This window comes from Pimephales promelas, chromosome 23 (assembly GCF_988280905.1).
Source record: "Pimephales promelas chromosome 23, fPimPro1.hap1.1, whole genome shotgun sequence".
NCBI classification, from domain to species: Eukaryota; Metazoa; Chordata; class Actinopteri; order Cypriniformes; family Leuciscidae; genus Pimephales; species Pimephales promelas.
The window spans coordinates 25922501-25938851 of NC_142791.1; the positions used below are offsets into that span (position 1 = coordinate 25922501).

At 35.8% G+C, this 16351-nt stretch overlaps 1 protein-coding gene across 3 annotated transcripts in view; it reads left to right on the forward strand.

Moving 5' to 3' along the window:
• The window catches only part of rasgrf2a (Ras protein-specific guanine nucleotide-releasing factor 2a), a 46799-nt gene extending 30752 nt beyond the window's left edge, over window positions 1–16047 (forward strand). For 2 of the 3 annotated variants that reach the window (XM_039678054.2, XM_039678055.2), the window contains 12 exons: window positions 891–1010; window positions 3009–3098; window positions 3184–3290; window positions 6109–6221; window positions 8823–8883; window positions 8958–9061; window positions 9165–9249; window positions 10943–11140; window positions 11231–11310; window positions 11392–11509; window positions 11613–11681; window positions 12952–16047. In XM_039678054.2, coding sequence (XP_039533988.2) covers window positions 891–1010; window positions 3009–3098; window positions 3184–3290; window positions 6109–6221; window positions 8823–8883; window positions 8958–9061; window positions 9165–9249; window positions 10943–11140; window positions 11231–11310; window positions 11392–11509; window positions 11613–11681; window positions 12952–13050 — 1244 coding nt within the window. In that variant the 3' untranslated portion in view covers window positions 13051–16047. The remainder of the gene's footprint in view (window positions 1–890; window positions 1011–3008; window positions 3099–3183; window positions 3291–6108; window positions 6222–8822; window positions 8884–8957; window positions 9062–9164; window positions 9250–10942; window positions 11141–11230; window positions 11311–11391; window positions 11510–11612; window positions 11682–12951) is intronic. The other variant, XR_016149472.1, reaches the window with a different exon arrangement.
• Window positions 16048–16351: the final 304 nt, after the last annotated feature.

The window sequence follows — 16351 nt, forward strand, 5'->3', positions numbered from 1 at the left end:
CTTGTTGAGATCTTAACAGGTCTCCTATCAGGGCTCTTGAGAGCATTTTGACAACTGCTTGTTTGAGTTGTTCATCTCAATTATACTGTAGATGATAGATAGATAGATAGATAGATGGATGGATGGATGGATGGATGGATGGATGGATGGATGGATGGATGGATGGATGGATGGATGGATGGATGGATGGATGGATGGATGGATAGATAGATAGATAGATAGATAGATAGATAGATAGATAGATAGATAGATAGATAGATAGATAGATAGATAGATAGATATTATTATTATTATTAGAATTTATTAGGATTAACCCCTTGAGATGTATCATCTCGTTTTCGAGGGGGTCCTTAAGATAGATAGATAGATGGATGGATAGATAGATAGATAGATAGATAGATAGATGGATGGATGGATGGATGGATGGATGGATGGATGGATGGATGGATGGATGGATGGATGGATGGATGGATGGATGGATGGATGGATGGATGGATGGATGGATGGATGGATGGATGGATAGATAGATAGATAGATAGATAGATATTATTATTATTATTAGAATTTATTAGGATTAACCCCTTGAGATGTATCATCTCGTTTTCGAGGGGGTCCTTAAGATAGATAGATGGATGGATAGATAGATAGATAGATAGATGGATGGATGGATGGATGGATGGATGGATGGATGGATGGATGGATGGATGGATGGATGGATGGATGGATGGATGGATGGATAGATAGATAGATAGATAGATAGATAGATAGATAGATAGATAGATAGATAGATAGATAGATAGATAGATAGGTGCTCTGTTTTATTTGTTTATGAATGATAATAATTCCACATCACAAAACGCATGACTGTGGTTGTATGATGTTCCTGACAGCTGTTCTAGAGTCAGTGTCGTTGGACAAGTTCATTCCTGAGACGTCCAGTGATTCTGCAGACATGTCTCCGTGCCGCTCGCCGTCCACGCCACGACACCTTCGCTACAGACAGCCTGCAGGTATTCGCAAATACACACACTCTACCACACTCTTCAGTGGCATCTTGTTTTCTCTCCAAACTGAATGTCAGAATGGGAAAGAAAGGTGATTTAAGCAGTTTTGAGTGTGGCATGGCTGTTGGTGTCTGAGTATTTCACAATCTGCTCAGTTACTGGGATTTTCACACACAACCATTTCTAGGGTTTACAAAGAATGGTGTGAAAGGGAAAAACATCCAGTATGCGGCAGTCCTGTGGGCCAAAATGCCCTGTTGATGCGAGAGGTCAGAGGAGAATGGGCCGACTTATTCAAGCTGATAGAAGAGCAACTTTGACTAAAATAACCACTCGTTACAACCGAGGTATGCAGCAAAGCATTTGTGAAGAAGACACAACACACACAACCTTGAGGCGGATGGGCTACAACAGCAGAAGACCCCACCGGGTACCACTCATCTCCACTACAAATAGGAAAAAGAGGCGACAATTTGCAAGAGCTCTGGAAAAGACTGGAAAAATGTTGCCTGGTCTGATGAGTCTGGATTTCTGTTGAGACATTCAGATGTTAGAGTCAGAATTTGGCGTAAACAGAATGAGAACATGGATCCATCATGCCTTGTTCCCACTGTGCAGCTGGTGGTGGTGGTGTAATGGTGTGGGGATGTTTTCTTGGCACACTTTAGGCCCCTTAGTGCCAACTGGGCATCGTTTAAATGCCACGGCCTACCTGAGCATTGTTTCTGACCATGTCCATCCCTTTATGGCCACCATGTCCCCATCCTCTGATGGCTACTTCCAGCAGGATAATGCACCATGTCACAAAGCTCCAATCATTTCAAATTGGTTTCTTGAACATGACAATGAGTTGACTGTACTAAAATGGCCGCCACAGTCACCAGATCTCAACCCAATAGAGCATCTTTGGGATGTGTTTTTTTAATTAAAGGAGCTGTATGTAAGAAATTTATTTCAAATAATCATAAAATGGTCACTAGACATGAAGAAATCATGTTCATTTCAAATACTTAGAACACTGACAACAGTAGTCCGGCCAGGATATTGTCATTTAAAAAGTGTTGTTGCAGCCCTCAACTGTCATGTTGTGTTTTGGTCTGATGCTCCGCCCTTCACCGATCTACCAATCACAAAGTCAGTAGTGTTGCAGCAGCCGGGTTGCTAGCTCTGCTCTAGTTACCACAGCTTCAGCTACAAACATGTGGGACAAAAAAATTTTGGATCCTGCAGCTTATCTGGCAACCTCGAGTCAGGGGGGAGGCGGAGGGGATACACTGCTCTACAATAATTTGAAACTGATTGCAGTACCAGTTTTGGCCTTAATCCTAAATACAGCTCCTTTAAATTGAAACACCTCTCCTCAAACATTGTGTTCATCCACGCTGTGCCGAGTCGAGGGAGTTGAAGTACAACTCACGTAAAGTTGATAATTCCGCAAATGACTGCAATTGCAGATGTCAAACAGAGATGGCGACAAAGAGGAAAAACTGCGGACTGCAGCTTTAAAGTCGGCGTGAAACTGAAGTTGAGATTGTCATTTTTTCCTTTTCGTGACGTATATCCGAGTGAAACGGCTTCTGAAATTAGAAAAAAATGTAGGGCAGGGCTTGATTTCGTCCTTCGGGAATTGATTGGATCGTTCGGGAATTGATTTGAATCTCTGATTTGAATGCGATTCTCTGAGAGGCGGTGCACCGATAGCCGCACCCTCATTGGATCTGGCCGCACCCTTTCGCTATTCCACGTGACCGAAATAGAAGAGAGGTCGTTTCAATGGGGGCGGGGGAAGGGTAATATCTTTGATTAAAGATTATACTGGTACATGAATTAAAAAAAACCCCAGATAAATCATTTATAATAAACACTACAGTATTACTTATAAAAAGAAGATTTGTCAAATTTGATTTCATTACCGACTTTAAAGTCAACAAATGATCTGTATGGATTAGGAAAAAAGCATGGATTTGTTGTTGAACCGTGTTTTCTCCTGCTGTGTCCTCATAGGTCAGTGTCCCGAGAGCTCCCGCTGTGTGGTGTCCCCCACATCCGCCTTCGCCATCGCCACCGCCGCCGCGGGACACAGCAGCCCACAGGGTCAGACTCACTGAAACCGATCTCCCGTCGCGTCACACTCATCACTCATCATGCTCACACACTTCTCCTGCTGTCTCTCATTCAGGATTCACCAACCCAGAGAAATCATACGATAAAGAGTTCCTCATCCGCAGGGCCGCCACCAACAGAGTGCTCAACGTTCTGCGCCACTGGGTTTCCAAACACTCGCAGGTTTGTGTGACTTGCATCAATGCCAGCCTGCCAGTTTCAGTTCTTTGAGCCATTTATTATTTATAATAGAGATATGACTTGGAAGGAGGTGAAGAGAAGTCTACAATAGACACTTTCCCCTGTTGTTTGGTCACAGTACATTAAGACAATTGTTTTGTATAACAAATTACCGTAGCAAAATTGTGGAAGCACTTTATTTTACATACTTATTACAGTAATTAGAATAACTGGGTTATAGCTACACTGTAATTTTTTGTTGTTGGTTTAACTTAAAAGGAAGTAACCTGGTTGCCTTAAAATTTTAAGTTCATTGAAATGGAAAAATTGAGTTAACACAATGAAGGAGATTGATTTAATCATCAGAAACTCAAAATATTATGTTATCTGAACCACATAAATTATTTAAGTTGATTTGACAAAAGAAAAAATGTTGCCCTGAACCTAACCTTAACCCATGCAGTTACCCTGTATTGTCTTAGACAAGAACACTATAAGTTCACGTACTGTAAAATAAAGTGTAATTCAAATTGTTTATTGTACACTGTAAAAAATATTTTCAAGATTTGTTATCACAACATATTTTCTTTTGTCAAATCAACTTTATAATAATTTATTTAGTTGAGATAACTTATTATTTTGAGTTTCTGATGGTTAAAATAATCTCCTTCATTGTATTAACTCACTTTTTCCAGTTCAATCAACTTAAAATTTTAAGGAAACCCAGGTTACTTACTTTTTTAAGTTAAAGCAACAATATTTTTTACAATGTAATAATCACAACATTTTTTCTATTGTCAAATCAACTTAAATAATTTATTTAGTTCAGATAACATATCATTTTGAGTTTCTGATGGTAAGGCAACCAGGTTACTTACTTTTTTTAAGTAAAACCATCAATATTTTTTTTACAGTGTAATAAAGCAATGGGTTTAACTTTAGATGTAAAATATCAAAATGAACCAACCTTATGTTAATATTTTTAATAATTCAATGACACAATCGCATGTTGGGTATAATGCATTACTAAGTAATTAATTACCGTACTTTTACTCCCTTTCCAATTTTCCTGTAGTTTAATTACATTTACTTCTGATGTCATTGCATTAAACACAGGATGGACTATAAAACAATTCTATATAAATCAAGTACACTAGATGTAACATCAAATTTACGTCTAATGTTAAAATATATATTAATGTGACCTTCACCCTTAAATACGTTAGTCAGTTCAATAATGTAATTTTATATTATTTATTTAAAAGAATTAAACGAGCACTTCCAAGTCTCTGAACTGGTATTTTTTAGAGAAAGTATTTTTTATTAATTTATATTTAAAATGCTCTATTTGATTTGATAAATATATTGCAAGTGTCATGGGGCCCTGTTTATTTATTTTAATTTTTCATTCAATATAATGAATTTCTCATGAACTCACAAACCCTTTTTTATAGTTAACAAAATGGCATTAAACTCAAAACAGTAGATTGCTCTTGTACCTGTGGATGATTATATGATTTATTATTTGTGTTTTGTGATCAGCGTTGATCACGTGACTCTGTGAGGACAGGTGTGTTCACACAGCCGCTGTGACGTGTCCTCACACACCTCACTGTCAGACCTGCTTTGCTCTTCAGTCCTTGCAGTGACTGCGCTGAAATGTCAGCGGACCCCTGAGGGTTAACATGCCAGGAACATGCGTCCAGTCAAATCTGTTCCATCCTTTAGCATGCATTTGAAGGAAGCTGGTGGTTATTTACTGGAGTATGCCCCATTCTTCTGGCTCACAGCAGTTTGAGTAATTTATTGAGGCAGTTATTTAGAAGATGCTTATCTAGTAATATATAAATAGTGAGTATTTGAATGACTGATGCTGATATTTAATGTGGCAGATGTAACGCGATAAACTTTACCGTACTTAGGAGACGATTCTTTTTCAAGCTGCTTTGAAATGTTAGATATTGTGAAAAGCACTATTCAAATAATACGGTCTTGGATATTTACTCAAATTCACTTCACAGTATTTTTAAAGATATTAACACTTTTATTCAACAAAGATTATGCAAAGTTTGTTTCCGCCATGGAATTAAACAAATTTAAAAGATAATTTGTCTCATAATTCGGACTTTTTTTCTCGCGAGTTTAGATCCCGTACATCCCTTTCTTCTCATAATTGCGTGATATAAACTCTTAATTATGAGTTATAAAGTGCAGTTCAACTGCGAATTTAAAATTGCGAGAGAAAAAAATCTGAATTGTGGGACAAAAGTCACGATTACCTTGAAACTCGAGGTGAAACTCGTAAAAAATCATGCAAAAGTACATTTATTTCAATAATTCAACTTAAAAGGTGAAACTAATATATTATGCAAAGTGAGATATTTCAAGCCTTTATTTGTCATAATTGTGATGATTATGGCTTTACAGCTTATGAAAACCCCAAATATTCCAATTTTTAGAGTTTCACCAGTAAAGTTGATCAAATGTGACAGTGGACATTTGTAATGTTACGAAAGATTATTTTTCAACATGGATAATAATCAGAAATGTTTTTTCAGAAACAAATCAGCATATTAGAGTGATTTCTGATGGATCCTGTGCAGACACTATTTGTGTGTTTAAATTTGTCAAACTCCACACATTTGCATCTACGTGTTCAGGTTTTATGGCAATAAATGCTTAAAGTTGCCTGGAGCAAGCTGTGATTAAACAAGGCTCAGCAGTGACTCTCAAGACTCATGAGTTTCGAACCTTAGCGGCAATAAACGTTAGCCAGAACGGCCACTACATCATATGGTCATGTGTTTCTCTGTGTTTGCAGGACTTTGAGATGAACGCAGAACTGACGACGGCTGTGGTCGCTCTGCTGGAGGAGGTTCTGCGAGATCCAGATCTTCTGCCACAGGAGAGGAAGGCTGCCGCTAACATAATGAGGTGAAGCTTCCAGTGTGGACATCTGAGACAAAGAGTTTAATGGCTCAATGATAGATGGGTGGGATAATTCACCAAAAATATTTAATTAGATAAAAAAAATTAGACACTAACTGAGGGGCTCTTTCAAGAACTGAAACTGTTCTGTCCTTGCATATATGGAAACATACACTACCCGCATAACGGAAAATAGTTAGTAATTGGACTCTCTACTCAGCCTGTTCTCAAGTAAATGCGTCTCTAAAGCACGCATTGTTTTTTATCATGCAATTTAAACGCGAAAAAGTTTTTACATGCATGTGATACGTAGTTTTCGCATGCATTTGATATGCAGTTCATTGGCGTGTAATACATGCAATGCTATTTAGTGTGATAAATGCGTCTCTATAGCGTGCATTGTGTTTTATTGTGCAATTTAAACGCAAAAATGAGTTTTTACGCGCATATGATACGTAGTTTTCACGTGCATTTGATACGCAGTTAATTTGCATGTAATACACACGCAAATGAACACATTGCATGCGATTTAGTGTGATAAATGTGTCTCTATAGCGTGCATTGTGTTTTATCGTGCAATTTAAACGCAAAAATGAGTTTTTACGCGCATATGATACGTAGTTTTCACGTGCATTTGATACGCAGTTCATTTGCATGTAATACACACGCAAATGAACACATTGCGTGCCATGTAGTGTGATAAATGTGTCTCTATAGCATGCATTGTGTTTTATCGTGCAATTTAAACGCAAAAATGAGTTTTTACGCGCATATGATACGTAGTTTTCGCGTGCATTTGATACGCAGTTCATTTGCGTGTAATACACACGCAAATGAACACATTGCGTGCGATTTAGTGTGATAAATGCGTCTCTATAGCTTGCATTGTGTTTTATCGTGCAATTTAAATGCGAAAATGAGTTTTTACGTGCATATGATACGCGGTTAATTTGCGTGTAATACACACGCACCCCACACCACTAATTCTACCTAAACGTATAATACACACACACACACCCCACATCACTACTAAACCAACCAATGCAGATCTTATGTACGTAAAAACTCATTTTCACGTATAAATTGCACGATAAACACACTGCGTGCTATTTAGTGTGATCGGGTTGCTCTATAGTGTGCTACCGCTTCTGTAACAACACTTATAATTGATTAATGTGGTTAAACATTTACCTTGGTTGGCATGTTTTTTTTAGTTTTTTTGCATAATTTTGGTACTTTATTGCCTTGGGTATATTTGTACATTCTTATTTGGGGTCAACAATTTTTCCCTTTATATTACGTAGGTCGTGGATCCATCTTCTGATCCTACCCCTTTTTTTTCTACATATGTTAAATTGTAAAACTGAAATGTTTGGAATTTTGTAATGTGGAGAAACCTATAAATAAAGTGAGTGGAATATATATATATATATATATATAGTTAATTAATCAAATTATTTCTTAAAAGTTAGCCATTTAAAATGAGTAAAGTTTACACCAAAAAATTAAACAAAAAAAATATCTGAATAACAGACACGCGTCAAAGATTAAGTAAGAACTCTTTATTTTATATTGCCAACATTGAAGACACCTGATGTTAACAAGCAGAATCACTGAAGGAGAAACCTAAAACAAACACCGATCACCATAATGGTGACTTAAATGTAAGGTTTTTTTTTTGTAAGTTTTACTCATTTTAAATGGTTTACTTTTAAGGAATTAATTTGAATAATTATTACTCAATTCTAATTTGTTAAATTGAATTAATAATATTGCTTGTAATCTGTTACCCCATTTTTTTTGATTAGATAAAGCGTATTCATTTTTACAGTGTATGTTAGTTGAAGCGTGTACTAGTGTTTAAAAGTCGGCAAGATTTTTGAAAGATTCTGCTCCCCAAGACTGCGAAAATACAGTAAAAATGATGAAATATTATTACAATAAAAAACTGTTTTCTATGTGAATATATTTTAAAATGTTATTTATTTATTTGTGTGATCAAAGTTTGATTTTCAGTGTCGTCATGATCCTTCAGATTTGCTGCTCAAGAAAATCAATTTCTGATTAGAAAACTGCAGTTTGTTTTTTTTGCAGAAATGTTGTTGGGTTTTTTTTTCAGGATTTATACAAAGTTAAAGTACAGCATTTATTTAAAATTGAAATCTTTTGAAGAGTTCAGGTGCAAAAGCCTCTAAGTGCCATTTGAAATTTTCTTCTAGAATGATATTTTTTATCAAGCTTGTATATTTAAGTTCAGTAATTTCACTTAAATGGCAATGAAGATTACCATATTAATTGTCATTTAAGTGAAATTACTGAGAGCTTAATAAAAATGATCATTCTAGAAGAAAATTTCAAATGGCACTTAGAGGCTTTTGCATCTGAACTCTTCGTTTTTACCATCATTTTTTATCAATTTAATGGATCATTGCTAAAAAGAAAATGATCGTAATGACCCCAAAATTTTGAATGGGAGTGTATGTGGAAGACAAGACTTGGGAGGAATTTCTATGGGATTTTGTGAACTTGATTTAAATGATAAAAGATGTGTGTGTTGGATAAATAATATGAATTGATTTGAGGTGAACTGCTTTAATCTTCCCCCAGTGCACTTTCTCAAGAAGAGCAAGATGATTCACAGTTGAAGATTGAGGATATCGTCCAAATGGTTAGTGTCTCTGCACTGAAGTGTGTATCGATGTATTTCTTTCATCCTCGTGTAATTTTACGTGCGTTTTCTAGTCCGAGTGTCCGAGGGTCGAATGCTTCGAGTCACTGTCGGCGATGGAACTAGCGGAACAAATCACTCTACTGGACCATCTTGTGTTCCGGAATATTCCATACGAGTGAGTATTCCATCAGAGCAGAAATTTATACGGGTTTGATTCATAAAGTGTTGGTGATTTACTCTATAGTAGTGTTTGATAAATATGGTGGATGTGTTTCTAGGGAGTTTCTTGGTCAAGGCTGGATGAAAACGGACAAAAGTGAAAGGACTCCGTACATTATGAAGACCAGTCAGCACTTCAATGATGTGAGCAAAAATCATAATCTATAAACATCAAAAGATCAGACACACATCCTCAGATTTTTAAAACAATAATGAAGACAGAAGCCTTTAGGATAAAATATGGTAAAGATAATGAGAAACAGAGTTTTGACTGCTGGAGTACACTCTCAGAAAAAGGGTACAAAAGCTGTCACTTGGGCTGTACCTTTTCAAAAGGTACACTTTTGTACCTAAAGGCTGCATATTGGTTCCTTATTGGTACATTAGCATTTAATCAACATATCAACACTTAAAATGTACTTATTAGCACCTGAAATGTACTTATTAGCACCTAAAATGTACTTATTAGCACCTAAAATTACATATTAGCGCCTAAAATGTACATATTAACACCTAAAATGTACTTATTACCTAAAATGTACATATTAACACCTAAAATGTACTTATTAGCACCTAAAATGTACTTATTAGCACCAGAAATGTGCATATTAGCACCTAAAATATACTTATTAAAAGTATATTTATTAAATATATACTTATTAAAAGTATATAAGTATATATAATATAAACTTATTATATAATATATACTTATATAATATATTATATATTATATATACTTATTATATAATATATACTTATATAATATATTATATATAATTATTATATAATATATACTTATATAATATATACTTATTATATACTTATTAAAAGTAAATATACTTATAAGTAAAAGTATACCTAAAATGTACATATTTGCACCTAAAATATACATATTAACATCTAACATATTAGGGCCTAAAATGGACATATTAACACTTTAAATGTACATATTAACATCTAAAATGGACATTTAACACTTTAAATGTACATATTAACACCTAAAATGTACATATTAGCTCCTGAAATGTACATATTAGCTCCTAAATGTACAAATTAACACCTAAAATGTACTTATTAACACCTAAAATGTGTTAGCTCCTGAAATGTACAAAGCTCCTGAAATTGACATATTAGCACCTAAAATTTACCCAGTGCTAATAAAGTAAATTTTAGGTGCTAATATGTACAGTCTGGGGCTGTACCTTTTAGCCCAAGTGACAGCTTTTGTACCTTTTTTTCAGGGGTTCCCAAACTTTTTTTTTCAGCCAACCCCCCTTAGACGTAAAATATTAAAAATATTAAATATATGAAGTACCAGATAAAAAACTGCCAGATTTGGTCTCATTTTAAAGACTTTCGACAGGTTATATTTGAAGTAAAAAAGTAATAGAGGTTTTAGTTTAGGAAAATTATTTATTAACATATATTTTATAAAACACGGTGAACTCAAAAACTACAAGACAATCAAAACAATACATCTAAAAAAGTTGTGTTCCAAATTTGAGGTTAATATCTCAAAAAATAGCTTTCAGTAGATTTATGATGCAGTATCAAACTTTTTCCATTATATGCCAGTAAAGCTCCAATGGTATTGGATGCCTTTAATGTCCTAAGTGAAACTATTTTGTGTGCCTATTGTAAAATCGATATAGTAAAGGAAATGAAGGTAAAATAGCAAAATCCCAATTAAAATACACACTTGTATGTATGCTAAAATGAATGTTGGCATTAATACAGGCAAAAAAAAAAAAAAAAAAGATGCACAAGGATGATGCCAGTTTCCTTCATGTGATGTGTATGAGAGCAAGTCAATATAACTGCTAATGTCTTTCTATAGATGAGTAATCTGGTGGCGTCTCAGATCATGGCTCAGTGTGACGTGAGCTCCAGAGCCAACTCTATTGAGAAGTGGCTGGCTGTGGCTGATATATGCCGCTGTCTCAACAACTACAACGGCGTCTTGGAGATCACGTCCGCTCTGAACCGCAGCGCCATCTACAGGTTAAAGAAAACATGGGTCAAGGTCTGCAAACAGGTGGGTTGAGAAAGCCTCAGAGATTTCATCGGATTAGAAGCATTAAACACATGTCCATTTTAACTGTGCATGGATTTTGTTCATCGTCAGACCAAAGCTCTTATGGACAGGCTTCAGAAGATAGTTTCAACTGAAGGGAGGTTTAAGAACCTGAGGGAAACTCTGAAAAAGTAAGTTTGTGTATGTCAGTTTTCCACTGAATATAAACACACATACACTGTAACGTGTGTGGTGTGGGATTTAATCCACAGCTGTAACCCTCCGTGTGTGCCCTATCTGGGCATGTACCTGACGGATTTGGCGTTTATCGAGGAAGGAACGCCCAACTTCACTGAGGAGGGGCTAGTCAACTTCTCTAAAATGAGAATGGTAAAATGCTCAAATTGCTCAAGATGCCGTCAGGATTTTGAAAGACAACAGTTCACATTTTGTAGTCATCAGTAAAGAGCTGTGCTTTTGTTGTACTTCGCAGATCTCACACATAATACGAGAGATCCGACAGTTTCAGCAGGCGCCCTACAGGATAGACCTGCAACCCAAGGTACAGACCTTAGCGAGACCTTATGTAGACACAGAATCAAGAGCACACTTTTAACCCTGTACTGCCTGACTTATGAAAGAAGTCAGAGTGTTTTCTGAAATTGAGCTGTTTATTGAACCCCTAAGGCTGAGTGAAACCACTGAGTCCGAAATGTTTGCATGTTAAAAATATAAATATGACCTCAAGTTATGTCAATCACGCTTGCACACTGCCTCCGAAACTTTAGTCCGTCTTAAAAAAATTGGATCGGGTTCGATTTTATGTGTTTTTCACATCCGTAGCGAGCATCTTGAATGGTTTTTGACAATTCAGAGCCACCGAATCACGAATACGAAAAAATGCATAAGAATATTTCGGACTCGTTGTGCAACGGCCTTTAGACAAAAACAGTTTGCATGCATGTTTTTTGTTTAAATTCATATTTTATGCATCAGACTTTTATAGCTTATATATATATATATATGATATAGTAAAAATATGGAGCGAAAACAGCTACATTTTATTCAGAGGCCCAAACTTAGTAAAAATATGCAATTTGGTGCAGATGCTGATATTTTATGGCCAAAAAGTGAGATGAAATTTTTTATAACAGTATAGACTAGTTACATAAAATACAATTACTATCAGTTAATATTAATATCAGTTGTCTCTCTATATCTGCCAATAATACATCTTAGTAATAATATGACATTTAAATGCTTAGTTTTATGATCAAAGCTCTGTTTTTATAATGCAACGCAATGCAATGATGATTGAGAGATGAACAAATACGTAAACCTTCCTCAAAAGCCTGAAGATCATATTTGATACTCACATTTTAACATGATTTTTTTTTTTTAAATGTAAAAGATGCATGGAGAATCCACAAGTAAACCTAAGTTACTTAAGTCTAGTAAGTGTTCATCTTGAAATATTGCTAACAATTTTGTTATTTGTATGTTTACTTAATACAAATCAGTAAAGATTTCAAAAACTCACAAGCTCTTATTTTTATACAATTATACTAAAAGGATTTTACTTGCTAAAAAGTCTAAACTATCAGTCAGACGACAGAAGGCATGCAGTAGATTGTAACGTTTCGATCATGTTTATAATTTGCAGGCCTTTGCGAGTCAAAAATGACGCAGTAGGTTATATAAAGTTAAAAACTTGGTTTTCAATTTACGCAAGAAATTGCAGACTAGACTTAAAACATGACAGGGAAGTGAGCTTCAGTCTGGTTGCTGAAGCACGTGTGTAAACCTGTTGTGATTGACTGTTCTTCTCTCAGGTAACACAGTTCCTCCTTGATAAGACTCTAGTTATGGATGAGGACACACTTTATGAACTATCTCTGAAGATTGCGCCTAGAATCCCTCCTGCCAACTAAACGTGACGATAATGTTTACACCAGATGCAGAGATCAAGTAAGAAGCTTTAGTGGGAATCTATACTTCCATCTGAACTCAAGTCTGTCCATTAAAGAAACGACAATCTATCCATTTATTTACTTCATTGCATAGAATTTCTGTAAAATAACATTCTGTAAACTCAGGTATAAATGTGCCTTTTTAAAAAATATTATGTACAGTTATTATATTCCGGAGTGCATATTTCTAGCATGATACATTTTAATATGAATTTGATAATCTCTTGAAATGTTTTTACCTGAATGCAAAACATCAGTTCCGTTTTAAATGTCAGATCATTCCTTTAGTGTAGTATAATGAGAATCATTTTTGTATGTGTAGAAATGTCTGTTTAGATATCAATAAATGACATCATAAGTGTGTGATTGATGTTCGCTGGACCTATTTTGACAAGCAAGTTTCTTAATCACACGTCCATTAAAATCCGCCCGTATGAATGGCAAACATGAATGTCAAAGCTCAGACAATCACTGTTACTGTTTACCAAAAGAAATATCTGTCATTTGTTAATGTTAGGTGTCATTCGTTTACACAGCAGGTCGGCTGCATTTTGCCATGTGGCTGCATTTGCTTCTTTAGCATGTTTTTGTTTGTAGATATTTTTGGCATGTGTTCGCATGAATCTGTATTTAACATAATTTTCAAAAATACTAAATTAATTTTCATTATATTTTAAAATGTTTTCTTTAACTTATGGATAAACAATAGCAGTTTCTATTGTTCTAAGCATTTGTCACATATATGTTGTACACTTACCCGCCATTTTCCGGCTTTCCGAGTTTACGGTAGGGGGCGCTATTACACATTTTCTGAAAGAGCACTGAATCTCCCGATCAAACCACAGGTGAAGAAGAAGCAGATCCATATGTAAAATAATGCGATCAGCAACATTAAACGGCATATAGATCAAATCGGCCTGCGTTACTGAACGAAATGTCGACCCAGGGCGAGATATAGGACTGTGAAGCTTTAGGGGTGTTGATGAACTCGATCAACTCCATCTTTGTTTTGATCGTTGTTTGAGGCTATGTTTACACGGAAACGATTCTGAAGAGAAAATGCAAAAGTGGCATTGCGTCATCACTTTTTATTCTGCGTTTTTGGTGGGACATCCGTGTGCATACGGTGACGCAAAAGAGTGTGAAATTCAATGTAGTATGCACTCCATGTGGCTAGGTGGCAACGTGAAGCACTGCCACACATCAACACCAACGCCTGCGTACAACCTTCACTGTCAAGTAGACTTTTGCGTTTTTAACGTTTACACGGGAACGCGGCAGTGGAGCGTTTTTAAGATTTCCACTCTGGAGGGTGGTTTCACTTTTTTTTGCGTTTTTAAGCCCCAAAAACGCTGTGTAAACGAAAGGCACATCCGATAAAATATTTTTACGTTTTCACCCGCGAGTGTTCTCGTGTAAATAGGGCCTCAATCCTATCTGGATCTCTTTAACAAAAATGTGATTTTCTCAGCTTTTTGCTCCAAATATTGCTTTCCCATCTTCAAGTGTTCATAAAATGAAGAAAGCATGAAGCTAGAATAAAACAGGCACAGAGCAGAGGCTCGGTTCTTTATTTTGATATATTGCATATTCAAATACTCATTCAATATATTCTGGGAGCCATGAAAATTTTGTGAAGATGATCAAAAATGCTGGTGGTGGCTGGGAACTTTTGTCAAAAACGCTGGCGAGGAAAGAGTTAAACAAAGCTGCCACCCAGCGCTAAGATTTTTGATCGTTTTCACAAAATGTTCATGGCTGCCAGAATATTTTGTTGTATGAATATCTGAACTCAGGATTTATCAAATGAAATGAACAGAGCCTCTCTTTTAAACAACAACAAAATCATTGTATTCTACCTTCATGCATTCTTTTTATCAACACTTGAATGTGGGTAAGTTTAATAAAAAAGCAACATTTTGAACAAAAATCCCATTTTCAATCCAAAATTTTCATCCGCAGATGTAGTAGATCAAGTCCATAAACACCCACAAAGCTTCACAGTTGTTTGCTCTTCATGTCATGTGATAACGAAATTCAGTTTTAATTTATTTGCTGTTAAATGTTCGATGACGTTATTCTGTTCTATTCTATTCTATTCTAAAGGCTAGATGGAGGTCGATGTCTGCACCTGGCGGCCATCTTGTCACAGTCAGCTCGCTCACTCATAACACTGTGTTTTAATGGTGCATTTACTTTTTAAATAATCATAACTTGCTCAATTTTCTACGGATTTTCAAACGGTTTGGTTTGTTATAAATGTCAGAGATGTAGTTATGACACTGCACACTTATGAATAATAAGTGTACCAATAAATCATCCAGAATTATAGCCACATTAATAACGTTTGTTAAAACCAAACCGTTTGTAAATCCGTCAAGATTTTAACGAGTTAAGAGTATTTGTCTTGGTGCTGATCACTCATCTTACATCAGGAACCACAGAGCCTGCCAGAAAGCTTGCCTGTGACAAGATGGCCGCCAGTGATTGACAGAGACCCTGTCATAAGACATGTAGTCTTTATTATGGATATCTATGTGTGAAACATCTCGTTTCTGCTTCTTCTTTGCTTGTTTTTGGATGCTTAACTCTGGCCCTCTTTCAGGTCCACTTTCCTGCAGAGTTTTGCTCAAACCTAATCAAACACCCCCAAACAAGATAATTTAAAAATAATTTAAGCAGAATATGTAGTGCCCTGTCTATTTAATTGGTTATATAATGCTTTTATTTCAACTTCTACCTGGAAAACAGTCATTATTGAGAACTTTAAGCTGCCTGCTGTGATGTTGTTGTTATTTTAACAATATTTTTGACTCATGCACACTTCCTGAAGGAGTGTCTTTACCTCTTTTCATATATGAATTCACATACATATCTTTTTTTTTTTCAAGTACCAACATAGATGTACACCTATCCATGATGTAACTGTAAATTATGAAATAAAACTTTTTGGTCTTATCTTCTGTATGCTTGTTTTCTATAATGCATTCAAAAGATCATATCGATATATCAGTATGTCTATCTATAATTATGTCTGTCTTGTGCATCTACAAGTATTGTAGTAGTCCACTTTTTCCAGGTAAGACTGAGACTTAAAGAGCAGATAGTGGTTCTATTTAAGAGGTTGCGTACAGCGCAATATGCTGGACCATGGCGGCAGGTCTCAAGGACAAGCCGGACGGCAGACATGGGTTATGACCTGGCAATTACGTGGAAGAGGATTGGCCATCAGGTCGGCTTCTAATCCCATATCCTGGGAGGA